The sequence below is a fragment of the Danio rerio genome, chromosome 21 (assembly GCF_049306965.1).
Source record: "Danio rerio strain Tuebingen ecotype United States chromosome 21, GRCz12tu, whole genome shotgun sequence".
Lineage (NCBI taxonomy): Eukaryota > Metazoa > Chordata > Actinopteri > Cypriniformes > Danionidae > Danio > Danio rerio.
The window spans coordinates 2,861,055-2,888,974 of record NC_133196.1 but is presented as its reverse complement, the minus strand read 5'-3'; the positions used below and the strand labels follow the sequence as shown (position 1 = coordinate 2,888,974).

At 38.5% G+C, this 27,920-nt stretch overlaps 4 protein-coding genes across 5 annotated transcripts in view; all 4 read left to right on the top strand.

Annotated features, from left to right (window-relative positions):
- Window positions 1–27,920, top strand: part of cert1b (ceramide transporter 1b) — a 422,369-nt gene that overhangs the window by 365,209 nt on the left and 29,240 nt on the right. The gene's annotated exons all lie outside the window — the stretch shown is intronic.
- Window positions 222–2,672, top strand: bif1.1 (BMP-inhibitory-factor 1.1). The gene is made up of 2 exons (NM_001423376.1): window positions 222–316; window positions 1,439–2,672. The coding sequence occupies exons 1-2, from the start codon at window positions 271–273 to the stop codon at window positions 2,362–2,364; spliced, it is 972 nt and encodes a 323-aa protein (NP_001410305.1). The 5' UTR covers window positions 222–270; the 3' UTR covers window positions 2,365–2,672.
- si:ch73-299h12.1 lies at window positions 13,696–18,089 on the top strand. Its single transcript, XM_017352949.4, has 3 exons — window positions 13,696–13,791; window positions 14,481–14,597; window positions 14,776–18,089. Exons 2-3 carry the CDS (start codon window positions 14,540–14,542, stop codon window positions 15,753–15,755), a joined length of 1,038 nt encoding a protein of 345 aa, XP_017208438.1. The 5' UTR covers window positions 13,696–13,791; window positions 14,481–14,539; the 3' UTR covers window positions 15,756–18,089.
- Window positions 23,549–27,723, top strand: si:dkey-50i6.6. Its single transcript, XM_068216169.2, has 3 exons — window positions 23,549–23,645; window positions 24,255–24,399; window positions 25,426–27,723. The coding sequence occupies exons 2-3, from the start codon at window positions 24,342–24,344 to the stop codon at window positions 26,379–26,381; spliced, it is 1,014 nt and encodes a 337-aa protein (XP_068072270.2). The 5' UTR covers window positions 23,549–23,645; window positions 24,255–24,341; the 3' UTR covers window positions 26,382–27,723.

Sequence of the window (27,920 nt, the reverse complement as noted above, 5' to 3'; positions counted from 1 at the left end):
ATTCAACAAATGGACCATTAAAATAAGTTGTGACCATCCAATGTTTTGCATAAGTCTCCCATTGTGTGCTGTTGTTTAAAGATTCGAGTTTAAAGCTGGACTGAGAGTGATTGTGAATGTGTTGATAGTCTGCTAAATGAGCTCAATTCACAGGTTCAGCAAAGCCACTCCCACAACCGTTCAGCAGAGTTTAAATGCTGAGGAAGATCCCCATTTTAAGCAAACAGGAGGAATTACAGCAGGAGAAACAACCGATATACTGTAGTAAAGATGGAGACTGAGGAAGAACCCTGCAGAATCCAAGAGGAAGAGACAGGTTTGTGTTTTCATTCTCTCTCTTTAATGACTGTCATTGAATATCAATAATAATGAATTTCAATATTATTAATATTATGATTTTTTTAAATATGATCGATATTATTATTATTATTATTATTATTATTATTATTATTATTATTATTGATTTTAATATTATTATTATTGTTGTTAATAGTATTATTGTCAATCATATTATAATAAATATAATTATTATTAATAATATTAATACAAATTTTATAAGTATTATTATAATAAATATTATCATTATTATTATTAATATTATTCTTAATATAACAATTATATAAATTTTACTAATGATATAATAATAATAATGCTAATAATAATAAATATTATTGTTTCTAATATAATTGTTATTATAATTATGAATATTATTATTATTATTAATATTATTATTAATATTATTAATTCTATATTATCATAGAATTAATCATATTAATAACCATATTATTATTATATTAGTATTATTATTAATAATATTATTATAAATAGGATTAGTATTAATATTATAATTGGAATTATTATTATTATTGTAAATATTATTATTTTTATTATTATTATTATCAATCTTATTATTATCATTATTATTATTGTTAATATCATTATTAACAACCATATTATTATTATTATCATTATTATTGTTAATATCATTATTAATATTAATAACCATGTTATTATTATTATTATTATTATTAACAGTATTCATATTATTAATATTATTGTTATTATTATTTATTTTTATTATTAATATAAATATGATTAGGGTTAATATTATAATAAGAATGATCACTATTGTAAATATTATTGTTATTATTATTACTATTATTGTTAATATCATCATTAATAATATTATCATTATTAATATTATTACAAATGTTATTATATTATAACATGTAGCCTTAATAATTATTAATAATAATTATTATTATTATAAATATTATCATTATTAGTAGTAGTATTGTTATTAATATTATTATTATTATTATTATTATAAATATAATTATTACTGTTATTAATATTAACAATATTATTATTATTATTATTATTATTAATAAGTATTTGTAATAACACCATTGGTTTAATAAACCTAATCTTTCCACAGATGAGGATGGAAATGCGGTCAGTTCAAAGACTAAAGAGACTTTGAGACAAAAGCAAGCTAGAAGAGCTCGAGACGAAGGATCTTTCAGCTGCTCGAAGTGTAGAAAAACTTACAAAAGCAAAAGAAGCTTCAACATTCACATGAAGATTCACACCAGAAAAAAATCGCACACATGCACTCAGTGTGGAAAGGACTTTACTTGTAAAGCAAATCTAACAATACACATGAGGATTCACACCGGAGAAAGACCTTTTACATGCACTCAGTGTAGAAAGAGTTTCGCAGATAAAGGAACGCTGAAGTTACACATGAGAGTTCACACTGGAGAAACGCCATACACCTGCACTCAATGTGGAAAGGGTTTTGCAGATAGAGGAAATCTGACAGTGCACATGAGGATTCACACCGGAGAGAAACCGTACACCTGCACTCAATGTGGGATGGGTTACTCCGATAAAGGAAATCTGAATGTGCACATGAGGGTTCACACTGGAGAAAAACCGTTCTCATGCACTGAATGTGGAAAGAGTTTCACACACAAGAACAGTCTCAAGTATCACCAGCTCACTCACTCTGGAGTAAAGCTCTTCAGCTGTGATCAGTGCGATAAAGCATTTAGAAATGCAGCATATTTAAAGCGACACCTTCCTGTTCACGCTGATGTGAAGCCTCACTTGTGTTTCTGTGGGAAAAGTTATGGATCAATGGATAAGTTAAAAAGACACCAGCGGGTTCACACTGGAGAGAAACCGTACACATGTTCATACTGTGCAAAGAGTTTTGCTTATTCAGAATCACTGAAAGGCCATGAGAGGATTCACACTGGAGAAAAGCCGTATGAGTGCTCATCATGCAAAAAAAGCTTCACTTTTTTAAAATCCTTGGAGTATCACCAGAAAGTTCATCACTCTGGAGGAAAGAATTAGCCCTGTATTTGATGATTTCTGATGAAAAGCTGGACTATTTTCATGAAACTGAGCTCATCTAAGAATTAATTGTGTATTTGATCGTTTCTGAATTAATGTCTTCATCTGCTCATTCAGTCTGCTGATTTATTGATGCAGGTCTTGTGTTTGTATTCAGCTGTTAAACTGAGGTTTGGTCATGATAAGGGCTTAAATAGGGCTTTATTAATAATGATGTAATGCATTTGTGCCTTGTGAAATGTTTTACACTGACTGCACATGTTTTAACTGAGAAATAAAAAGCAAAACATATTAAATGACTCCATTATTGAACTAATGAAATCAAAGTGTTTAATATGTTCTCAACATTATGTTTGTTGCTAATGCTGATCGGTAGGGCCAGACGGAATCTGCGGACATTTTTTGCTATTTCTGTGCAGAATTTTGTTAAAAATCTGCGGATTTATGCAGAATTATTTTGGGAGTATCATAACTAAAACCTTACTATATAAAAATAAAGGTAATCCCCTTATAAATTTTATGTATTTATTTATTTATTTATTTATTTTTTGTCATGGAATTTTTAATCTAGCAAATAGCATTTTACATTTTATAACAATCCACAAACAATCCCCAAATAAAACAATCAACATCTACAAATGAATAGATAAATAAAATAAAAATAAACAAAATAAAATACAAATACAGAAAAAAAAATAAAATTACAATAACAAATCATATATATGCATACATACACACACATGTGCCTTCACTCAATCCACATCTAAGGTTTTTAAGTGATTAAAGAATGCAATAAATTGTGTCCATTTTTCAGAAAACTGCGCACATTGTCCAATACTGCACTCCAGTAGTCAACTTCAAACTCTTAAGTCAAGTTCCTCTTCCCAGGCCCTGATAGTTTTAATGTTATGAGAATTATCCTTTGACAAAATAATTGCAGAAATAATCCCACTCGTATGAGCATTCAGTTTAAATACCTCTTTCCATGGAGACTTTTTAGGCAGAGAGGGAATCTCAGAGAACAGAGAGGAAGCACAATGTCTAATCTGAAAATAACGAAATAAGTGGTAGGGGAGCAGGTTAAATAATGATGATAATTCCGAAAAAATTTGCAAACACATTGATAATATTGATTTTCAAAGCATTTCAGAATGTTCTTTTCCCAGAAAGAGAATAGAGAATCTGAAAAAGAATGAAGAAAAAGATGATTATTATGTATAGGGGCCATAGTCGATGCAGAGGTAAATTTAAAGTGACGCCTAAATTTAAATTTTATTTAATGTTTACAATGCAAATCCATCTACAGGGTGGGCCAATTATGGATACACCTTAATAAAATATACACTTTATTTGGTAAACAAAAGCAAGTCTCTCATATAATATATCTAATAAAAGACAAAAAATGGTACTTTACAAACTGTATTGTAAACAAATCTTATAAACATTTTCATATTAGTCAATAATACTGAAATTAATTTAAAACTGAATAAATGCAAATTTACACAAGTAAATAAGAATCAATAATGGGCTAAAAATCTGTGGAATTCTGCACGCTTAAGGCTAATTTACACTACAGGATTTTTAACATCGGCAGATCGTTGTTCTGTTCAGACTACATGACTTGATGTCTTGTCTTTTAGTCATTTTGGCGTTCACACTACATGACGCTAGATCGGTCAGCTTGTATTTTGGTTGTATTTTGGTTGTTTGTTGTTGTTTTTTTGTATTTCATTGTTTTAATTTGTATTGGTGTATGTTTATTTTACAATATGCATATTTTACAACATCTCCTTCTTTCCGCTTGGCTTGAGTGGGAGGTCACGTGATCCTCCCTGATTAATTTAACCTGTGAGAGTTGGTGAGATCTCAGACACGTTAAATGCTCCTGATTAAGTTTTACTCTTGGTATCAGGCCAACATGGTAAAGGAAACGTTGTTTGTATATGATTTTGTTTATTTTGATGTTCTTTTGATTATGTTGTGTTTGTGTGAAACTTTTGGTGTGTTTGTTTGTTTGTTTGTTTATATTTTTAGTTTTCACTGTGTTCAATAAATGAAACACATGGACATCATATTTGGGAATCGTGGACTGTTTAATAACCGGCAGGTATCTACAATTGTAAAACAAGATTCTTTGGATTTACTATTTTTTAAGGTAAGTGGTTATAAACAATTTATATAGGCTGAATTTAAACAAACAAATTAAGCTGAACATTACTATTTGTTTAAAATCAACCCTTAAAATCATTTGCAACCACTTACCTTAAAATAAAAAGTAAATCCAATGCAGCATTTATTTTCAGTGCTTATACAGCTCTGTGCTAACAACTTTCTGGAACAAATGTGCACATCCTGAAAGATGCTTAATTAATAACACGGCAAAGGAAGCATTGTATATTACTTTGTTTATTCTGCTGTATATTGATTATGTTGTGTTTGTGTGAAACATTTGGTTTGTGTATTTGTCTTTTCAGTTTTCTCTGTGTTCAATAATAGATAAAACACAAGGACACCAGTATTTAGGAAGTGTGGACTCTTTAATAACCGGCAGGTAGTTACAATTGTAAAACCGGATTTATTAAAATTAAAAGCGGTTGCAATTTATATGGGCTGAATTCAAACAAATGCATTAAGTTAAACATTACAAATCAGCCCTGAAAATGGTTTGCAAACACTTACCTTAAAATAAATATAGAAAATCCAATGCATAATTTCTGTAGTAATTACAGCACTGTGCTAAGAAAGTTCATGAACAAATGTGCACATGAAGATCCTGTGAGATGTAGATGTTTGACGGTTTCTAATCAGCAGGAGCGTCTGGTGCTTCCTGCAGTTTTATTGCCTAATTTATTTCCATCAGATCTTCTTCTGTAAACTCTGTTGCTTTACAGCACAAGCTGCAATACAAGACCTTGTTCATCTTTTATTCATATAAACCTATTTAACTCAGACACTCAAGATTGTTTGTGGTGTTTTAGATTACCTTAACAGTCTTAGACTAATTTATTAGTAATTCAATTGAAGTCTTGGAGCATGTACATTACTTTAATCTGAACCTGATTTTTAGTTTAAGTTGCCTGAATAAGATTGATTAATAATGATGGGCTGAATTTAAAGAAATTAAGTTGAACATTACTACATTGTGTTTGTTTGTTTACTTTAGATTTCATGGTGTTCAAGAAATAAAACGCACGGACATCAGTATTTGTGAGGCGTGGACTGTTTAACCGGCGGGTAGCTACAATTGTAAAACTTGATGCATTGGATTTCCTGCATTTTTTAAGGTAAGAGGTTACAAAAAAATCTATGGGCTGAATTAAAACAAACAAATTAAGTTGAACATTACTACATTTAATTTGTTTATATTCAGCTCCTAAAATGCTTTGCAACCACTTAAAATGCAGTTCATCCGATGCAGCATTTATTTTCAGTGCTTATACAGCACTGTGCTAAGAAAGTTCTGGTACAAATGTGCACATCCTGAAAGATGCTTAATAACACGGTAAAAGAAACATTGTGTGTATTTTGTTTATTTTTATGTAATTTTGATTATGTTGTGTTTGTGTAAACAATTGCTTTGTTTGTTTATATTTTTAGCTTTCACTGTGTTCAATAAATGAAACACATGGACATCAGTATTTGGGAATCGTGGACTGTTTAATAACCGGCAGGTAGCTACAATTTTAAAACAAGATTTATTACATTTAACAGAGGTTGCAATTTATATTTAAACAAACATATTATGTTTAACATTACAAATCTGCCCTTAAAATGGTTTGCAACCACTTACCTGTGTGGAATGAACTCCCTAACTGCATCAGAACGGCAGAGTCACTCGCTGTCTTCAAGAACAGACTAAAAACTCAACTATTTAGTCTCCACTTTCCTTCCTAATCTGCAATTGCCTCTCTGGCTCCACCGCTAAATGTATTACAGAAAGAAAGAAAAAATTACTTATGTTTTGCTTCTTACACGTTACCTGAATCTTGCCTACAGCATTTATTCAATGTTGCTCTTATAGTTGTGTAAATTGCTTCCTTGTCCTCATTTGTAAGTCGCTTTGGATAAAAGTGTCTGCTAAATGATTAAATGTAAATGTACCTTAAAAATGCAGTAAATCCAATGCAACATTTGTTTTCAGTGATTACAGCACTGTGCCAAGAGAGTTCATGAACAAATGTGCACATGAAGATCCTGTGAGATGTAGATGTTTGACGGTTTCTAATCAGCAGGAGCGTCTGGTGCTTCCTGCAGTTTTATTGCCTAATTTATTTCCATCAGATCTTCTGCTGTTAACTCTGTTGCTTTACAGCACAAGCTGCAATACAAGACCTTGCTTATCTTTTATTATTTATTATTAGATGCTCATCATTGCCTTTGTGCTGTTTAAGATTACCCAAACTTTCTTAGACTAATTTGTTAGTTATTCATCTGAAGTGTGACAGCATATACAGTAATTTAACGAGAACCTGACTTTTTAGCTTAAGTTGCCTGAATAGGAAATGTTTCAGAATCAGATCCTTGAGTAAATAATTTCCAGATATACAGTAAAATCCGGATTATCCCCATCAGACTGAGTTTATCTAAGAATTAATTGATGATTTCTGAATCAGTGTTGTCATCTGTTGATTTAGTCCATCTGTGGATTTGTTACTGCAGCTCTTGTGTTGGTGTTCAGTTGTTAAACTGAGGTTCGGTCATGATAAGGGCTTAAATAGGGCTTGATTAATTTTTTATTTTTTTCCCAATATGTTTATTGATTTATTCCTTTTCACACCATCAACTAGGCATACAGACAACAATGCAGCCTACACAGCACATATCTACACCCTTCTTATATATATGTATATACACCCATACATACTAAAAAAATAAAATAAAATAAAAAAATATATAATAAATATATATATATATATATATATATATATATATATATATATATATATATATATATATATATATATATATACACACACACACACACACATACATACACAAATATATATATGCATATATATATGCATATACATACACACACATACACATATACATTTTTTTTTCACCTGGGGATACTCATCCCGAGGTCCTCAGATTAGGCGGAGTCACTGATTGGATCCAAGACCAGCGACGAGATGATCCCAAGGATTCCATATTCGGGACCAGGCCATATCCTGAGCTGCTGCTGCGCTGATGGTCATGGGGAGTGGAGAACATGAGTCTGATTCCAGCGACGCTCCAGGGACAGACGAGTCTTCATTAAGGCCATCTTCCAGCATAAACCACGGCGAATGAAGCTCTGCACAAGACTTTTGGCCAGCGGAGAAATTAAAATGGTCGTGCCCAACTGAGTCTGGTTCTCTCAAGGTTTTTTTTCTTCACTCCCATCAGGTGAAGTTTTTTTTCCCTCTCCGCTGTCGCCACTGCCTCGCATGGTTCAGGATTGGTAGAGCTACGCATCGATGAATTTGCTCTTCAGTGTTTGAACTCTCAGTAATGATTAAATCACACTGAACAGAGCTAAACTGAACTGAACTGAACTTAAACACTAAAACCTAAACCACACTGTTCCAGTTACTGAACCACACTGTTCCAGTTACTATGACCATTTATGTGAAGCTGCTTTGACACAATCTACATTGTAAAAGCGCTATACAAATAAAGCTGAATTGAATTGAATTGAACATACATACACACATATACGCACATACATACATATACAATATTTGAATTATATATATGTGTGTGACGTACACAATAACACAATAATACAAAATAAAAAAAAATAGGTATTAATAAAAAAATAAAAAAAATAAAAAAAACATGTTTACAAACACACAATTTACATAATATTCATATATGGTTCCCAAAGATAGTCAAAGTCCTTCTGCTTGCCTTTGATGATATAAGTTAGTCTCTCCAGTCCAATACAGTTCAATTTTTCTTTTTTCCACATTTCTATGGATGGAGCATCCATGTGTTTCCAGTATAATGCAATAGCCCTTCTAGCTTGAAGGAAACCAAAATCCAAAATTCTTGTATTTCCAATTGTAAGTTCCTTAGGATACAACCCAAGAATACAGAGCTTGGCATTTAAAGGAATTTTAATATTAAACATGTCTGACATACATTCAGTTATATCTTTCCAAAACGTTTGTATTTTAGGACATTGCCAGAGACAGTGATATAGTGTACCTTTATCATCTAAACATTTAGAACACACATCTGTGTCATGTTCACCAGCGAACAACCACCAGATGTCGCTGGTAAACATTCACACACAAACATTCACACTCATTGAACTACATATCTGCCATGTTATTGACTACAACACCCAGTCATGCCACACACACACACACACAACCGGTTCCAGATCAACACTGATTGCACTCTCACAGCTGAAGCCACTTACACAATTATTGTTTGGACTATTTATACCCCTTTTGTTCCACACACATGTTGCCGAGTCTTGTTTACTGTTTGGTGACATTACAACGCGTTATCCTGGTCTTGTTTTCCCGTGTTTTGGTTCTTAGCCCTGTTTATCCTTGTCATCCTGTTTAGCCGCCTGCCTTACGACCTATTGCCTGTTTATTGACTTCGACTCTGGATTTGCCCAAACATACCTGTTCATTCCTGTATTGACCACTGCTTGCCTGACTAAAGAATAAACCTGCATATTGGATCCTACCTTCTGTTGTGGTGTCACTCCCCGGCGTTACAGAAGACTCGGCCACACAATGGATTCAGCGGGTATCAAGATCATGTGTCTGCGTCAGGAAGCCCGGTCTATAGAGGAATACGTGGAGGACTTCATCCAGGTAGCCCATTTAACATCTTTGGATGATTTATGCCTGATGATATTTTTTCGTGGTGGTCTAGCTGAGCCCCTTTATTCATGTATGCCACTACATGAGCCCCACTGGACAATAAGGCATTACGTAGATTTGGCACTACAAATGAGTGGGTCCCCCTTCACTGTAGGAGAGGTGGAGGACACCCCTAAATATTTTTTGGGGGGGGGCAAAGGACAGCAAGACCCGCTGGCAACGGGGCTTGCTGCTCATTCCATCACCACACTCCCAGCTCACAAGATGGCCGACTCCAGTCCTCCAGCTCACAAGATGGCCGACTCCAGTCCTCCAGCTCACAAGATGGCCGACTCCAGTCCTCCAGCTCACAAGATGGCCGACTCCAGTCCTCCAGCTCACAAGATGGCCGACTCCAGTCCTCCAGCTCACAAGATGGCCGACTCCAGTCCTCCAGCTCACAAGATGGCAGACTCCAGTCCTCCAGCTCACAAGATGGCCGACTCCAGTCCTCCAGCTCACAATGTGGTCACAACCAGCCCTCCAGCTCACAATGTGGTAAGCGCCAATCTGCCACCTGCTCACAAGATGGTTTCCTGTTCCTTGTCCGTTCCTGCCATAGTTCCTGTTTCAGTTCCTGAAATACCATCACCTGAGCCACCAGAATGGCCACCACCACCTGAGTTACAAGAGCTGATGCCACCACCAGAACTGTTACTGCCAGAGCTGCCACCACCAGAGCTGTTACTGCCAGAGCTGCCACTGCCACCTCCAGAGCTGCCACTGCCACCTCCAGTGCTGCCAGACCCTCCAGTGCTGCCAGACCCTCCAGTGCTGCCAGACCCTCCAGTGCTGCCAGACCCTCCAGTGCTGCCAGACCCTCCAGAGCTGCCAGACCCTCCAGAGCTGCCAGACCCTCCAGAGCTGCCAGACCCTCCAGAGCTGCCAGACCCTCCAGAGCTGCCAGACCCTCCAGAGCTGCCAGACCCTCCAGAGCTGCCAGACCCTCCAGTGCTGCCAAAGCTGCCAGATCCTCCAGAGCTGCCGCCTCCTGAGCTCCCTGAATGGCCGCCGCCTCCTGAGCTCGCTGAATGGCCGCCGCCTGAGCTCGCTGAATGGCCGCCGCCTCCTGAGCTCGCTGAATGGCCGCCGCCGCCTGAGCTCCCTGAATGGCCGCCGCCGCCTGAGCTCCCTGAATGGCGGCCGCCGCCTGAGCTCCCTGAATGGCCGCCGCCGCCTGAGCTCCCTGAATGGCCGCCGCCTGAGCTTCCTGAATGGCCGCCGCCGCCTGAGCTTCCTGAATGGCCGCCGCCGCCTGAGCTTCCTGAATGGCCGCCGCCTCCTGAGCTTCCTGAATGGCCGCCGCCTCCTGAGCTTCCTGAATGGCCGCCGCCTCCTGAGCTTCCTGAATGGCCGCCGCCTCCTGAGCTTCCTGAATGGCCGCCGCCTCCTGAGCTTCCTGAATGGCCGCCGCCTCCTGAGCTCCCTGAATGGTCGCCTCCTAAGCTTCCTCAATGGCCACAGCCTCATGATCCAGGGCCACTGCAGCTCCACGCTCCAGGCCCTCCGCTGTTCCACGCTCCAGGCCCTCCGCTGTTCCACGCTCCGGGCCCTCCGCTGCTCCACGCTCCGGGCCCTCCGCTGCTCCACGCTCCGGGCCCTCCGCTGCTCCACGCTCCGGGCCCTCCGCTGCTCCACGCTCCGGGCCCTCCGCTGCTCCACGCTCCGGGCCCTCCGCAGTTCCACGCTCCGGGCCCTCCGCTGCTCCACGCTCCGGGCCCTCCGCTGCTCCACGCTCCGGGCCCTCCGCAGTTCCACGCTCCGGGCCCTCCGCAGCTCCACGCTCCGGGCCCTCCGCAGCTCCACGCTCCAGGCCCTCCGCAGCTCCACGCTCCAGGCCCTCCGCAGCTCCACGCTCCAGGCCCTCCGCAGCTCCACGCTCCAGGCCCTCCGCAGCTCCACGCTCCAGTCCTGCCCCCGCTGCAGGGTCCTGGCCCTCCATCCCTCCCCCAGTTCGGCCTCCGCTCCACCTCCCGCCTGAACAGTATTAGGAGTGTCTGGAAGCCACTCCTTAGAGGGGGGGCTCTGTCATGTTCACCAGCGAACAACCACCAGATGTCGCTGGTAAACATTCACACACAAACATTCACACTCATTGAACTACATATCTGCCATGTTATTGACTACAACACCCAGTCATGCCACACACACACACACACAACCGGTTCCAGATCAACACTGATTGCACTCTCACAGCTGAAGCCACTTACACAATTATTGTTTGGACTATTTATACCCCTTTTGTTCCACACACATGTTGCCGAGTCTTGTTTACTGTTTGGTGACATTACAACGCGTTATCCTGGTCTTGTTTTCCCGTGTTTTGGTTCTTAGCCCTGTTTATCCTTGTCATCCTGTTTAGCCGCCTGCCTTACGACCTATTGCCTGTTTATTGACTTCGACTCTGGATTTGCCCAAACATACCTGTTCATTCCTGTATTGACCACTGCTTGCCTGACTAAAGAATAAACCTGCATATTGGATCCTACCTTCTGTTGTGGTGTCACTCCCCGGCGTTACAATCTGGAATATTAGCAGACATATGATGAAGTTTCACAGGGGTTATATACATTTTCATTAACCATTTATATTGAAGTAGTTTAAACCTGGTATTTATTGCTTGCGTTTGAGCTTTTAAGCAAACATATTTCCAGTCTGCCTCATCTATCTCCTCTTGCATATCTGCTTTCCAGGCATTTAATTTATAAATAGGGCTTGATTAATAATGATGTAAAGGATTTGTGCCTTGTAAAATGTTTTACACTGAAGGCACATTTAAGAAATAAAAGCAAAACACACCAAATGACACATTTTATTAAACAAATATACACTGTAAAACCCAAAAGTCAACTTTATCAAATGAAATGAGTGTAGTTAACTCTACTCATTTGAACAGAGTTTTGATCTCAGTGCTGAAGGTAATGAGTTCATTAAATATCTCATTGCTTCAACTTAAATGTAGTAAGTTCACAGCACTCATATAGATTCGTTTTTAAAGTTAAACGGTTTATAGCAATCGGCTTCCTCAAATGGTTTGAGTTGGCTTCACTTATTGGGTTTTACAGTACTCAGCTGGTTTGCTTTCACTTCATTTAGCGGGTTTTACTGTGCTCAAATTGCTTCGTTTACTCAAATGGATTAAGTTCAAAGTATCTTAAATGTTAAATTACAATCAGAGTCCTCAAATGGTTTGAGTTGCCTTACCTTCTTGAGTTTACAGTGTAGGAAACTGAAAAAATTATTCATTGGATTTACTAATTTATTAGGTGGTTGCAAACATATCATATGTGCTGGATTTAAACAAATCAAGTTGAACATTACTACATATTTGTTTGTTTAATATCACTCTTAAAATGGTTTGCAAAATCATTTGCTTAAAAATAAATGAATAAACCCACTGAATCTTTTCTTTAGTGATTACAGCACTGTGCTAAGAAAGGTCCTGAACAAATGTGCAAGATCCTGTGAGATGTAGATGTTTGACCGTTTCTTATCAGCAGGAGCGTCTGGTGCTTCCTGCAGTTTTATTGCCTAATTTATTTCCATGAGGTGTTCTTCTGTTAACTGCTGTGCAGTGCACGACTGGTCTTTTATTTATGTAAACTTATTTAACTTAAATTCTCAACATTACTTTTGTGGGGTTATAGAGTACCTAAATGGTCTTAAACTAAATTGTTAGTTATTTATTTGAAGTGTTACAGCATATACTTTAGATTAACCTGAAGCTGATTTTTAGTTTAAGTTGCCTGAATAACAAATGATTCAGAATCAGATCCATCACTTACATTTATATTGTATAATTATACAGATACAGATACTGTAAAAGCTGGATTATTTTCAACAGACCGAGTTCATCTAAGAATTAATAGTGCAACTCGTGTTGTTGTTCAATCAGTGATGTTTGGTCATAAAAAATGCCTAAATAATGTTTTATTACAAAACAAGTTTAATAATGATGTCATTTACTAAATAAAATGTTTTGTAACCAAGAAATAAAAAGCAAACCAGATTACATGAGTCATATACTAAACAAATGTACACAAAGGTTTTGTACTCACGTTATACATAGGCTACTATTTAACAAAGGACATTGTTGACTGTATAACAAAGACAGTTATTGAAGCTATTGAACAGTTTAATCAAATGAAATTAATGTACCATCAAAACATATTTAATGTGTTTTAAATTATTAATATCATCTGTTTTAGTATTAAGTTAGACAATAGTTTATCTAGATTAACCTACATAGCTACATACCCAAACTGACTTCATCAGTCTAACGATAAATTATGACACGAAACTAAGATAATTAACAAAATATTGCCTCTGAAACATTTGTCAACGTAAATTGTCTGGCTTATAGACATGATTTCATACCGAATTATGAAGTTTAGACGATGTTTACGATGGCATCGGGTTTCCGCCAGTAGTGGCGCTCGAGCTCCGGACACGATGACCAACATCCGAGTCTACATGAAGAAGAAGAGAGCGCAAGAACGTAAACAAAAGGAGTGAAACAGCTGTTTGAGATTCTCAAAATCTGTTGTTTTATCTCACTATTGTAAGTATATTCAATTTATTATTATTTTAGGAGAGATCCACAACTAAAAAGGTCAGCTTATTTTGAGTATATGGCACAGGTGATTATTGTTGCTGAAAGCGATCAATTAATGTCATGTTTGTGGGGCTGCAATAATAAATCAGACCGTCAAAAAACATTAAAAGTACTATAAACAGCTATACTTGTTACAATTTAAGCAGAAGAGACGAGAATGAAAGAAACTCTCTGGAACAAAGGGTGTTTGTGGTTGGCTAATGTGAATCATTATTTCCAGGGCAAGAATCTTGACAATTGTTTTTGTTTTTTAATTATTTCCTGACTGTGTAAGTATAATATTAGGCTAATATCTTTATTTTGCCCATAGATATTTTTATCACCTTTTAAGTAAACAAATTGGTCAAAATAGTGCATAATTTTCTGCTTTCTTTATCAGCTCACAACCCTCAAACTGACTAGTTCAGTTTAATGAGGAATTATGCAAGAATCTTTAGCAGCTATTAAAGTAAAACAATTGGATTGATTGTTTGGTTTCTGAATGGTAATTTGAGCACTCATTCAGCACTAGATGATGGAGAGTGAATGTAAAGTGTGTGAAGTATCTGCTAAATGAGCTCAGTTCACAGACAGTCGTTACACTGATGAAATAAAAACAATCTTTATCTACATCTATTGTCTTCAATCACCATCAGCTGAAGAAGCAAACAGGAGGAATTACTGCAGGAGAAACCACTGACATACTATAGTAAAGATGGAGATTAAGGAAGAACCCTGCAGAATAAAGGAGGAAGAGACAGAGGAGGCAATAGGTTTGTGTTTTTATTCATTCTGTTTATTTGACTGATGAAAGCTGACATATAACACATTGTAGATTATTTCTTATGAATTCCTTTTTGTTTATGTTTATTAAATATTATAATTGAATTACTTGATTTTGCATTGAATTAAGACAAACACCCATGATTTAATAACCTAATCTCTTCACAGATGAAGATGGAAATGCAGTCGGCTCACAGACTGAACAAACCTTCAGACAAACTGAAAAGACTGAAGTCGAAGAATCGTTCAGCTGCTCTGAGTGTGGGAAGACTTACTCAGATGAATACACGTTCAGCGATCATCAGCTCTCTCACTCTGAAATAAAGACGTTCAGCTGTGATCAGTGCGGTAAAACATTTGTGTTGGAAAAACACTTGAGACAGCATCTTCAAGATCATGCTCCTGTGAAGCCTCACGTGTGTTTCTGCGGGAAAAGTTACACAACGATATACAAGTTAAGAGAGCATCAGGTTATTCATACTGAACCTCATGTGTGCTCCGACTGTGGGAACACCTTCAGTTCACTAACCAACTTAAAAAGACACCAGAATATCCACACTGGAGAGAAACCCTATCAGTGTTCACACTGTGAGAGGAGTTTCACACAACCAGGAGGCCTGAAAGCTCACGAGAAAGTTCACACTGGAGAGAAACCCTACGTGTGTTCAGACTGCGGGAAGAGTTTTGGTACGACTAGTAACTTAAACACACACATGAGGATTCACACCGGAGAGAAACCGTACACCTGCACTCAATGTGGAAAGAGTTACTCCGATAAAGGAAATCTGAACGTGCACATGAAGATCCACACAGGAGAAAAAGCGTTCTCATGCAGTGAATGTGGAAAGAGTTTCGCACACAAAAACACTCTCAAAGATCATCAGCTCTCTCACTCTGGAGTAAAGCTCTTCAGCTGTGATCAGTGCGATAAAGCATTTATAAATGCAGCATATTTAAAGCGACACCTTCCTGTTCACGCTGATGTGAAGCCTCACTTGTGTTTCTGTGGGAAAAGCTATGGAACAATGGCTAAGTTAAAAAGACACCAGCGGGTTCACTCGGGAGAGAGACCGTACACATGTTCATACTGTGCAAAGAGTTTCCCTTATTCAGAATCACTGAAAGCTCACGAGAGAACTCACACTTGAGAATAGCCATATTAGTGCTCATCATGTGAGAAGTTTTACTATTACAAAATCTTTGGAAGTCCATCAGAAAGTTCACACTGGAGGAAAGCAGCAGCAATGCTTTTAATGCAGCAGGAGTTTTGCTCAAATATCTAATCTATGAACTCATAAAATTAGCTTAAAGTTACCTGAATAAGACCTGCTTCAGAATCAGATCCATCACTCGCATGTAAACTGTGTAATTTTCAGATATACTGTAAAAGCTGGATTATCTCCATCAGACTGAGCTCATCTAAGAATTAATTGTGTATTTGAGCATTTCTGAATTCAATTCAATTCAATTCAATTCAGCTTTATTTGTACAGCACTTTTACAATGTAGATTGTGTCAAAGCAGCTTCACATAAATGGTCATAGTAACTGGAACAGTGTGGTTCAGTAACTGGAACAGTGTGGTTCAGGTTTTAGTGTTTAAGTTCAGTTCAGTTCAGTTTAGCTCAGTTCAGTGTGATTTAATCATTACTGAGAGTTCAAACACTGAAGAGCAAATTCATCGATGCGTAGCTCTACCAATCCTGAACCATGCGAGGCAGTGGCGACAGCGGAGAGGGAAAAAAAACTACACCTGATGGGAGTGAAGAAAAAAAACCTTGAGAGAACCAGACTCAGTCGGGCACGACCATTTTAATTTCTCCGCTGGCCAAAAGTCTAGTGCAGAGCTTCAGTCACTGCGGTGGAGGCTGGAAGATGGCCTCAGCGAAGACTCGTCTGTCTCTGGAGCGTCGCTGGAATCAGACTCATGTTCTCCACTCCCCACGACCATCAGCGCAGCAGCAGCTCAGGATATGGCCTGGTCCCGGATATGGAATCCTTGGGATCATCACGTCGCTGGTCTTGGATCCAATCAGTGACTCCGCATAATCTGAGGACCTCGGGAAGAGTATCCCCCTGGTGAAAATAGAGAATAAAGAGAATAATTAGCGTAGCTGCTGTTCATAGTGTATAAGCAAGATGCAGAAGCCTGTGTGGAACCCGCTAGGTGATGCATTGAGTGTATGCTTTACTAAACAGATAGGTCTTTAATCTAGTTTTGAACTGGGAGAGTGTGTCTGAGCCTCGGACGTTATCAGGAAGGCTATTCCAGAGTGTAGGAGCCATGAAAGAGAAGGCTCGACCTCCTTTACTTGATTTTGCTATTCTAGGTACTACCAGAAGCCCTGAGTTTTGAGATCTTAAAGAGCGAGTTGGTTTGTAGCGAGACAGAAGGTTGGTTAGATATACAGGAGCTGGATTATTTAGAGCTTTATAGGTGAGAAGTAATATTTTGAATCAATGGCAGCATCTGTTTCTTCAGTCTGTCTGTGGATTTGTTACTGTATGTCATGTGTTGGTGTTCAGCTGCTCAATTCAATTCAACTGTTTATTGTCATTGTGCACAGTAAGGAAACACGTTTCCCTGTACAATCAGATTCTTACTTTGCCGTCCACAGGGAAGTCAAACACACAACATAAACGACATACACATAAACACACATATATACACAGAAGTGACTGAAGTATGATTATAAAATGTAGGTATATGAATATCTATGAAAGTAAACAATATATAAAACTGATTTAAGTAATGAAACAGATGTAAACAATGTACAGTGGTTTCTAAATTGTGCTTATTATGCAAAAAGTGCCTAGTGCAATTGGCTTATGTGCAAAAAAAATAGTGCAAACTGGGATGGAGAATGTAGTGTTGTGCTAAGCAGAAAAAGAGACTGTTAATGTGCATTGGTTATCTGTCTAGAAGTCTGATAGCTGATGGGAGGAAAGAGTTCTTGAGTCTGGCAGTCCCTCCGCCCTGATGGTAGGAGTGTGAATAATCCGTGTTGTGGGTGAGTGGGGTCTTTCAGGATGGAGGCAGTTCTCTTGTGAACTCTGTGATGGTAGATAGCCTGCAGAGAGGGCAGTGGGGACCTGATGATCTTCTCTGCAGTCCTCAACACTCTCTGCAGACGTTTGCGGTCCTTTACAGTAGTGTTGCCATACCATACAGTAATGCAGTTGGTCAGGATGCTCTCAACCACACAGCTGTAAAAGTTGCTGAGGATCTTAGATGACAGACCATATTTGTTAAAATATCAGTGAAGTTTGGTCATGAAAAGAGCTTACATTATTACAAAACAAGCTTATTAATGATGTCATTGACTAAATGTCTTGTTAAAATGTTTTTTTTTTACACTGACTGTAAATTTTATAACTGAGATATAAGTAAACTATATCACATGAGTCATTGGCAGTGGTGAAAAGTCATACTCAAGTAAAAGTACAATTACTTGCCTAAACATGTAGTGCAAGTACACTAAAAGTGTCTGCTGTGATTATTAATCACTAGCCCCTTTCACACAGTGATACCGGTAAATTTCTGGAAAATTTCCGGAAAGACTTTACCGGTATATTGAAAAAAGCGCTGTTCACACAGGCGAGGACGTTACGGAAATTTTCCGGAAAAGAGCATTCACACATCCATTCCAAAATACCGGTAAATTCTGACATCATTCACCACAAATGAGCTTTAAACGGCTGCACTTGTATTTGTAAACATTTGACTAAATTACAAACTCTGTGGATGATCAATATTGTGAACAACTTTCACAGGATCACTTTCGCATGTCGAGATGTTCATAATATGTGCGTGTGCAGGCGCTCACAGGCTGTTTCACAGGCACACGAACGTAAACAAACAACGGCTTATCATAAGCATCTCATCGATGATTATTTACACAGTTGGCATTAAGAAGAACATATAAACGTGATCTGACTAACTTCTAGCAGCTAAATGTGTCTGGAAAAATATTCAAAGGCTTTTATTCTCACAAACCGCGCGGACGTAAATGCATCTGACTGTTGTGATTGGCTTAAGCAGACGTTTCACGGCAGCACGTTCTAGATGTGCACGCGCTTATTACGGCAATCTTCCATCTGCATTCACACAGCGCAGCATTCCGGCAAATTGCCGGTAATGTTACAACTTCTCTTTCCGGAAAATAGCCAGAACGAATTTACCGGTATTTTCAAAAAGGACCTGTTCACACAGACAGACCTTCCCGGAAAATTGCCGGCAATTTTCCGGAAAGGTCTGTATGTGTGAAAGGGGCAAAAGTATGAGTAAAAAGACCTTTCAAAAGTACTCAAGAGAAGTGTGTATTAAGGCTTGTACACACTGTGTTTATCGTTTCACTGGGGTCGAGCAGAAAAGTATACGAAATCACTCCTTGACGTTAGATGGCGCTACACAACTTTAAGCTTCTGACACCTGCTTGTAACACAGAAGAAGAAAACAGAAAGTTCACACACTTGGGCTGCGTCTGAAACCGCCTACTACTTAGTAGGTACTGCATTTGAATTTAAACGTACTACGGGGCCGTTAGAAAAGTACGTTCTATACAGTAGGAATGTGAAAAGTATGAATGGATTTCGGACGTACTACATCCGCCATTTTGTCATGGTCACGTGACCTACCTGCGTCAGTTGCATCGCCTCACTTCCATTCATGAATTCTCTCACGGGGCATTATGGGATAGCGCAGCGTGCATGGGATGCGCACTTCAGAATCTCGCCGGAAGTAGTAAGTCGTCCGGGTACTTCTCGCCTACGTATTTTCGAATTCTATGAATTCGGACATACTACTCGGCTCGCATACTGATTTTAGCGTACCATATAGTATGGAAGTATGCGGTTTCGGACGCAGCCTTGTTGAAGTTACTGGCGATTCGAACAAGCATGGGTGGTTCAAGTAGCAGCTCTAGCGATGAAGAAATGATTATTGTTCACCGGTGCAATAAGCAGCTCCACGGTCATATCGCCTCTGGGCATCTTCTTCAATGTGCGCTTGCATTGACAGTTTTCTGCTTGAGCGCCTCCAAGTGCTGTTTACTGTAATTGCAGCAGCTCTGTACACGTGAGGAAAAGTGCCAATCTGATTGGTGGAGAAGGCTTTGATGAGGCGCCTCAAAAATAAAAAACGAGCATGAGACGTTTTTTTAAAAATGCTGCTTTTACGCCTGCCGTTTTGTGTGTTGGTGTGCAAAATCACATTGGCGGCTTTTATTAATTCACGAGGCGTTAAACGTTGACGGAAAACAGCGCGTGCAAAAAGCATCCTTTATGCTGGGCCTTTACGCTGTTAAAAGCTGCTGCTTTTGCATGTAATTTGTGGATGTGTGTAAACGTAACATTCTGTAGTGCATCTGGTTATTGTCCAGCATGTACACAACATCATAAGACGTTAATATTAGGTTAGATTTAGGTTGTGATGTCAGGTGACCAAAATTCAATGTCTAGCACCGGGTTATTTTGATGACCAATAACGACATCAAATGACGTTTATATTTGGTCGACTTTAGGTTGTGTTAGAAAGTGACCAAAATCTAACGTCGAGCCTACATCTTATTGACGTCACATATGGACATTTTTTCATTAACACAAATACAACATCTGTTAGTGGTAACATCCGCACAACGTCAAGCTGTAACATCATTAGATGTTGATATTTGGTTGATTTGGGTTGGACGTTAGACATTGACGTAGGCCTGCATTGGGTTCTGATGTCAACCCGATTTTCATTTCCAAACAAAATGCAATGCCCATGACATTAAGGTACTACATTAATCTGACGTCATGTTTATGTCTTATGCCTGTTGGGTGTTTAACCCTCTTAAGGCAGGCGTTGCTGATTTGCAACAGTTAAAAGCATAGATTTTGCCTGTTTCTAAAATTTTATTTGAGCCTGAAAGGGTTAAGGCCATTTTGGTCATCATACATTAAACAGTGACCTGCATCTAAATAGTTTCTGGGTCAATGCATGTAAATATTCAGGACATCTTGGACACTTTTAATGCTTCCTAACAGTTTGCTGCAATTATAAATCGCCCGTGTCTTGAGATTGATCATTGTGATGCGATTTACCTTCTATGTGCAATTCGATTGGACAGGAATCACATGATGGATTTTTCTAATCTAGAAAGATACAATAAAGTAGTGACTGCAGGCTGAAGGAAAATAGTGGAGTAAAAGTACTGATACTGCACTAAAAATGTACTCAAGGAAAAGTAAAAGTACACATTTTTAACACTACTTGGTAAATTACAATTCCTGAGGAAAAACTACTCAATTACAGTCATTTGAGTGTTTGTATTTAGTTACTTTACACCACTGGTCATTGGTAAGACTTTATTTTGATGGTCCCTATTAGAGATGCGCGGATGGGCTATTATTTCATCCGCAACCGCATCACAAAACTCATCATCCGTCCGCGTCTTGTTTATTTGCGTCTTTTCCTCGCATCATATAGGGGTGGAAAGACGAGGAAAGAAAGCAAGGAAAGGAAACGAGGATACACAAATAAGAAATGAGAAGCACCCCTATAAAGCTCTCAGAATATCAGCAGTGAACTCCGTCTCCAATTGGCGCACAGGGACAAAAATAAATAAATAGCCTAAATTAAACGCACTGTACTGTACAATTTATTATTATTATTATTATTGTAGCCTAGAAAACGCATTTTGACACATCATTTCAACATTCAGACGAGAGCGCCTGGCCTCAATGCGCCCTGCTGCACTGAAGGAGCGCTCGCTCGCAGCACTTGTTGCTGGAATGCATAGAATTCTCAAGGTGCTGTAGACGTGGGAATGACTGCCTTGTTTCTCCCAAAAGGAAAGTAGATTTTCCTCTGCTGATCCGTCTATTCTTAATTTTGTAGAGGAAGACTTCTGTACTTCATCCAGAATTAGTGCATCCGATTCCTCCTCCCATTCTGTGAAGTCAGTCGTAGGCTTTTTCGTTGGTGCGCCAGCTATGAGTACAAAAACAGTACAACCGCCCACCACCCGCCCGAATTTAATTAAAATATTATTTTTCATCACGTCATCCGCCCGATCCGCGGCTGTAACCACCATCCGCGCATCTCTAGTCCCTATTACTATTACCTGATACTGCTCCTTCATTTAACTGACTATAAGAAACTTTGCAAGTACATGTCAACTTACTTACACTAACCCCAACCTAACAGTCTACCTATAAAGTAATGAGAATTATTCAACAAAATGTGCTAAAGGGATCATCAAAATAAAGTGAGTGAAATTAAACAAATGTAAACAAAAGTTTTTAACATTGTACTCAACATTATACAGTGCTGTTTAACAAAGACATTGCAGCTATTGAACAGTTTGGTAAAATACAATTATTATACCATCAAAATATATTTAATGTTCTTGAAATCATTAATATCATCTGTTTCAGTATGAAGTTTGACAATAGCTTATCAAGACTGCTGTTTATGTTTAATTCAGCCACATTTGGATCTCTTGTGGTTCATGAAATGTGTCAAAGAATGAAATCTGTGGATTGGCTCCCGCAGGTATCACTGAAGTTTGGTTATAAAAAGAGTTTAATAAATAGTTTATTATAAAACAGGTTTATTATTGATTTAATTTACATAATGCCTTGTGAAATGTTTTTTACACACTGTAAATTTTGAAAAAAAGAGAAATCAGCAAACCATATTACATGAGTCATTGGTAACACTTTATTTTGGTCCCAATTGCACATTTTGTTGACTAAAAGTTGCATTGCAACTACATGCCAATAATTCTCCTTTGAGTATTAGACTGTCTGTTTAATATGTGCTGACATGCTCCTTCAACACATTTAACTGACTATAAGAAACTTTGCAAGTATATGTCAATTTACACTAACCCCAACCTAACAGTCTACCTCTAATTTAAAGTGAATTATTTGGCATGTAGATGCAATGTAAGCTAAATTCAACAAAATGTGTTAAAGGGATCATCAAAATAAAGCGAGTCATTTATTGAACAAATGTAAACAAAGGTTTTTTTAACATTGTACTCAACATTATAGTGCTGTTTAACAAAGAAAGTTATTGAAGATATTGAACTGTTCCTTTGGTAAAATAAAATAATTATACCATGAAAACATATTTCATGTTCCTGAAATCATTCGTTACAGTATGAAGTTTGACAATAGTTTATCCAGATTGCTGTTTATGTTTATTTCAGCCACATGGGGATCCCTTGTGGTTCACGAAATGTGTCAAAAAATAAAATAGACACAGTGAAGTCTATTGATAAATATCGCAATGAAACACCTCCCTACAGAAAAATCCAGCTTAAACCAGCCTAGGCTGGTTGGCTGGTCGACCAGCCTGGTTTTAGAGGGGTTTTGGCCATTTCCATGCTGGTTTCCAGCCATTTCCAGCCTGGTCTTAGCTGGTCAGGCTGGGAGATGACCAGCTAAAACCAGCTTGACCAGCCTAGCCAGGCTGGAAATAGCTGGAAACCGGCAGGGAAATGGCCAAAACCCCTCTAAAACCAGGCTGGTCGACCAGTCAACCTAGGCCTAGAGCTCTGTAATAATAAAAAAAATATTTATGAACATTTGGGAACGAAGTAAGTTTCTGGTTAAAACTTATATATACGAAATATGAAGTTTAGACGATTTACGATGGTATCGGGTTGCGCCAGTGGCTCGGGGGGAGATGGCGGCACCCATCTTTGGGCAGACCGAAATAAACAGTAACACTACAGGATCCAAACAAGCTGAAAGAAGATCTTACGAGAATGCAAACTCGTAGGAAAGGGGAAGGCATGGACTGGTTAGTGAATGGGTCAGATGAAAATGACCATGGTATGAGGAGAAGGATGATATTGAAAGAGAAGAACGGATAGTGGTAGGTGATGGAAGCCACGAAGACGAAGGTTCCGCCAGTGGTGGCGCTCAAGCACCGGAGTGTGACGAGCATTCGAGTCTACGAGAAGAAGAAGAGAGCGCAAGAGCGTAAACAAAAGGAGTGTAACAAACGTTTCTGATTATCTAAATCAGCTGTTTTTATCACACTATTGTAAGTATGTTCAATTTATTATTTGATTTAGGAGCCATCTACATCTTAAAGGGTCAGCTTATTTTAGTGAGTGCATAGCGGTAGATTATTGCTGCAGAAAACGACCAGTTAGTGTCATGTTGTGGGGTGTGATAATAGATCAGACTGTCAAAAACACTCAAGATTAATATAAACAGACAAAACTCATTACAATTGAAGCAGAAGAGATTTATAGAAACAAAAGGTGCAGCATTATTTCCAGGGCTGGAATCTTGACAACGTTTATGATTTCTGGTTATGTAGGTGAAAGATTAGGCTGATATCTTACATATCTTTTACCACCTAAACAACATAGTCAAAATATTGCATCATTTTCTGCTTTGTTTATTAGTTCATAACCCCAAAACCGACTAATTCAGTTTAATGAGAAATTATGCAGAAATCTTTAGCAGCTATTAAAGTAAAACAATTGGATTGACTCAATTTCAGGATTCTGAATGACTGTTTCAACATTAGATGATGGAGAGTGAATGTAAAGTGTGTGAAGTATTTGCTAAATGAGGTCAATTCACATACAGTCGTTACATTGATGAAGTAAACAACAATCTTTGGCACACCTATTGTCTACAGTCACGTCCCACAGCTGAAGAAGAAGAAGAAGCAGCAGCGAACAGGAGGAATTACTGCAGGAGGAACAATTGACATACTATAGTGAAGATGGAGATTAAGGAAGAACCCTGCAGAATAAAGGAGGAAGAGACAGAGGAGGCAATAGGTTTGTGTTTTAATTTATTCTGTTTATTTGACTGATGAAAAACATTATGGGCACTATCATACATCTGGCGCAACAGGATGAACACCAACACACAAATATCTTTACAGATGAAAACAATTAAAGGATTAAAATGATACAAAAAATTTTATTTAATAATTTTATCAATATAAACAGCACTGCCTCCATGCATCATCTCGGGGGGCTTTTTCAGTTTATTCATGACCATCTGCATCTGTATCATGTTAATATTATTAGCAGTATTATTTATTATATGCAGATTTATATTTATTCTAATAAACACAAGCTTAGATTTGTCCGCTTGTCAGGGTTTTGGAGACGTTTGGACATAACTCAGTTTTCTCACTACACTTCATTATTATCGTTAATTTATTCCTTTGTTGGAGATTAAAACTAAATTTAGAAATAGTTTTGAAGCAAATCTTTGTGCTTAACAAAGAGAATTAAATATGTGGGCTAATGGATGCGTTCAGTGGAGTGAATTTCCACCGTTTCCTCACTCCGCTAAAGTAAAGAGAAAGTGGCTGAATGGAGGAGGCTCGTTCTTTATCATCGCGCTGCAGATGCTCTGTTTAACTGTTTTCTCGCTAGTGAAGCGTTCAGTTTTTACACAAGTCGCCAGTAAATAGCAAATGCACAATGGAGCGACTCTTAAGAGGAATGAGAGACGAGACTCTGATTGGTTTAATGCACGTTAAGCTTAAAATACACCCAGAAGTCTTTAAGAGAATAAGCACAACCCTGTTAGACCATGCGCCCGTTGCACAGTGCCTATATATATGTCTTTAAAGTAGATAAAGTGGATTCAGACACAGCCTTAATGCTTTTGCGCCATGTGCTTTAGACTTTGAGCTTAGATCATTAAAATAAAGCCCTGAGATATAACAAACTATATTAATTTGTTTTAAAGTACATTTTATTTCTCGTTATCCTTAATGTTGTCAATTGAATAACAGACTTTGGAATTAAGACAAGCACCACTGATTTAATAATCTAATCTTTTCACAGATGAAGATGGAAATGCAGTCGGCTCACAGACTGAACAAACGTTCGCACAAGCTCTAAAGACTAAACACGAAGAATCGTTCAGCTGCACTGAATGTGGGAAGACTTACAAACATAAAGACAGCCTTTACAAACACAAAAGGGTTCACGGTGAAAAAGTTTTATTCATATGCACCGAGTGTGGGAAGAGCTACTCGGATAAATACACGTTCAGAGATCATCAGCTCTCTCACGCTGCAGTAAAGCCGTTCAGCTGTGATCAGTGCGATAAAACATTTGTGTTGGAAAAACACTTGAGACAACATCTTCAAGTTCATTCTGCTGTGAAGCCTCACGCGTGTTTCTGCGGGAAACGTTACACAACGATATACAAGTTAAGAGAGCATCAGGTTATTCATACTGAACCTCATGTGTGCTCCGACTGTGGGAACACCTTCAGTTCACTAACCAACTTAAAAAGACACCAGAATATCCACACTGGAGAGAAACCCTATCAGTGTTCACACTGTGAGAGGAGTTTCAGTCAGCCAGGAGGCCTGAAAGCTCATGAGAAAGTTCACACTGGAGAGAAACCCTACGTGTGTTCAGACTGCGGGAAGAGATTTGGTACGACCAGTAACTTAATTACACACCGGAGGATTCACACTGGAGAGAAACCGTATCAGTGTTCACACTGTGGAAAGAGCTTCTCTCATTCAGATTCTTTGAAAGCTCATGAGATTATTCACACTGGAGTGAAACCTCATGTGTGCTCCGACTGCGGGAAGAGCTTTAGTACATCAAGCAAATTAAGAAAACACGAGAGGATTCACACTGGAGAGAGACCGTATCAGTGTTCACACTGTGGAAAATGTTTTGGTCAGTCAGAAACCTTGAGAGTACATGAGAGAACTCACACTGGAGTCAAACCATATATATGTTTGACCGTGGGCGGAGATTTAGTTCATCAAGAAGCTTAGAAACTCATAATAAACAGTTTAAACAAAGGAGTTAATGATAATGTGCCCCTTCAAGTAAAGTCATGACACAAACATTCATTGACAGATTATAGCTTCATGTTGGTTACATTTAGCTGAAACTAAAGTGTTAATTATTTATTCATTCATTCATTTTCTTGTCGGCTTAGTCCCTTTATTAATCTGGGGTCACCACAGCGGAATGAACCGCCAACTTATCCAGCATATGTTTACGCAGCGGATGTCCTTCCAGCTGCAACCCATCTCTGGGAAACATCCACATGCACACACACTCATACACTACGGATAATTTAGCCTACCCAATTCACCTGTACCGCATGTGTTTGGACTGTGGGGGAAACCGGAGCACCCGGAGGAAACCCATGCGAATGCAGGGAGAACATGCAAACTCCACACAGAAACGCCAACCAGCGACACAGCGACCTTCTTGCTGTGAGGCAACAGCACTACCTACTGTCTCCTCACAGCAAGAAGGTTGCTGGTTTGATTCCCAGCTGGGTCAGTTGGCATTTCTGTGTGGAGTTTGCATGGTCCCCCCGTGTTTGCGTGGGCTTCCTCCGGGTGCTCCGGTTTCTTCCTGAGTTCAAACACATGCGCTATGTGTGTGTAAATGACACTGTATGGGTGTTTCCATGTACTAGGTTGCAGCTTTAACGGCATGCGCTGCGTAAAACATATGCCGGAATAGTTGTCGGTTCATTCCGCTGTGTCGACCCCTGATGAATAAAGGACTAAGCCGAATACAAATCAATGAATAATAACTTATTAATTAAGGTTGGCATTATTCCCGCATGGACTGTTGTATCTCATCATTAGTTCTTAATAAAGTAACATTTAGTTTAGGTGATGTTTTATTAACGAATTTCGGGAGGAGCACCATCTGTCTTTGATGAAGCTAATTTATCACAAACAATCATTCTACCATCCAATCAGCTCAAGAGCAAACCCCTATAAATAGTTGACTTCAGCGTCCCTCCACCACCCCATCTCCACACTATTAAACCCGATACTCATTTAAATCTGAGGGGTGAGCATTCTAGTTTGACACTGCGCTCAGACCCTATCCCTCTCTAGCCTGCTAAAGGGAATAACACGAGTTAGGGTGTCTTCCCGAGCTCAGAGCCCTCTCCCCGTATAGTACGCCAAATATTCTATTCAGTCAAATATCTGTGAGTGTGAACTCGTGAAATATTAGTACATCATTATTCAGGTACTGTTATTACTGTTTCCATTATTATATAAGAAGATTCTTATTGTGTTGCAGACATTTGGACCAAATGTACATTTTCCCAAAAACTCTAAAAATAAAATGATGGTCTACATAGTTGAATGATTTTCTGTCTGTTTTGATGTGCTCACTGTGACGTTTTTGATTCATTCAAATAGTGTTTCATTAATCATTGAATGCAGAATATAATTTGATCTGTGCATTCTGTTGCTAGTGTTTTATAGTCATCATTCAAAGCTATAATAGAGTTCCAGTTATCGAGAGAAGATCCTATTTAGGTTTAGGGATAAAAG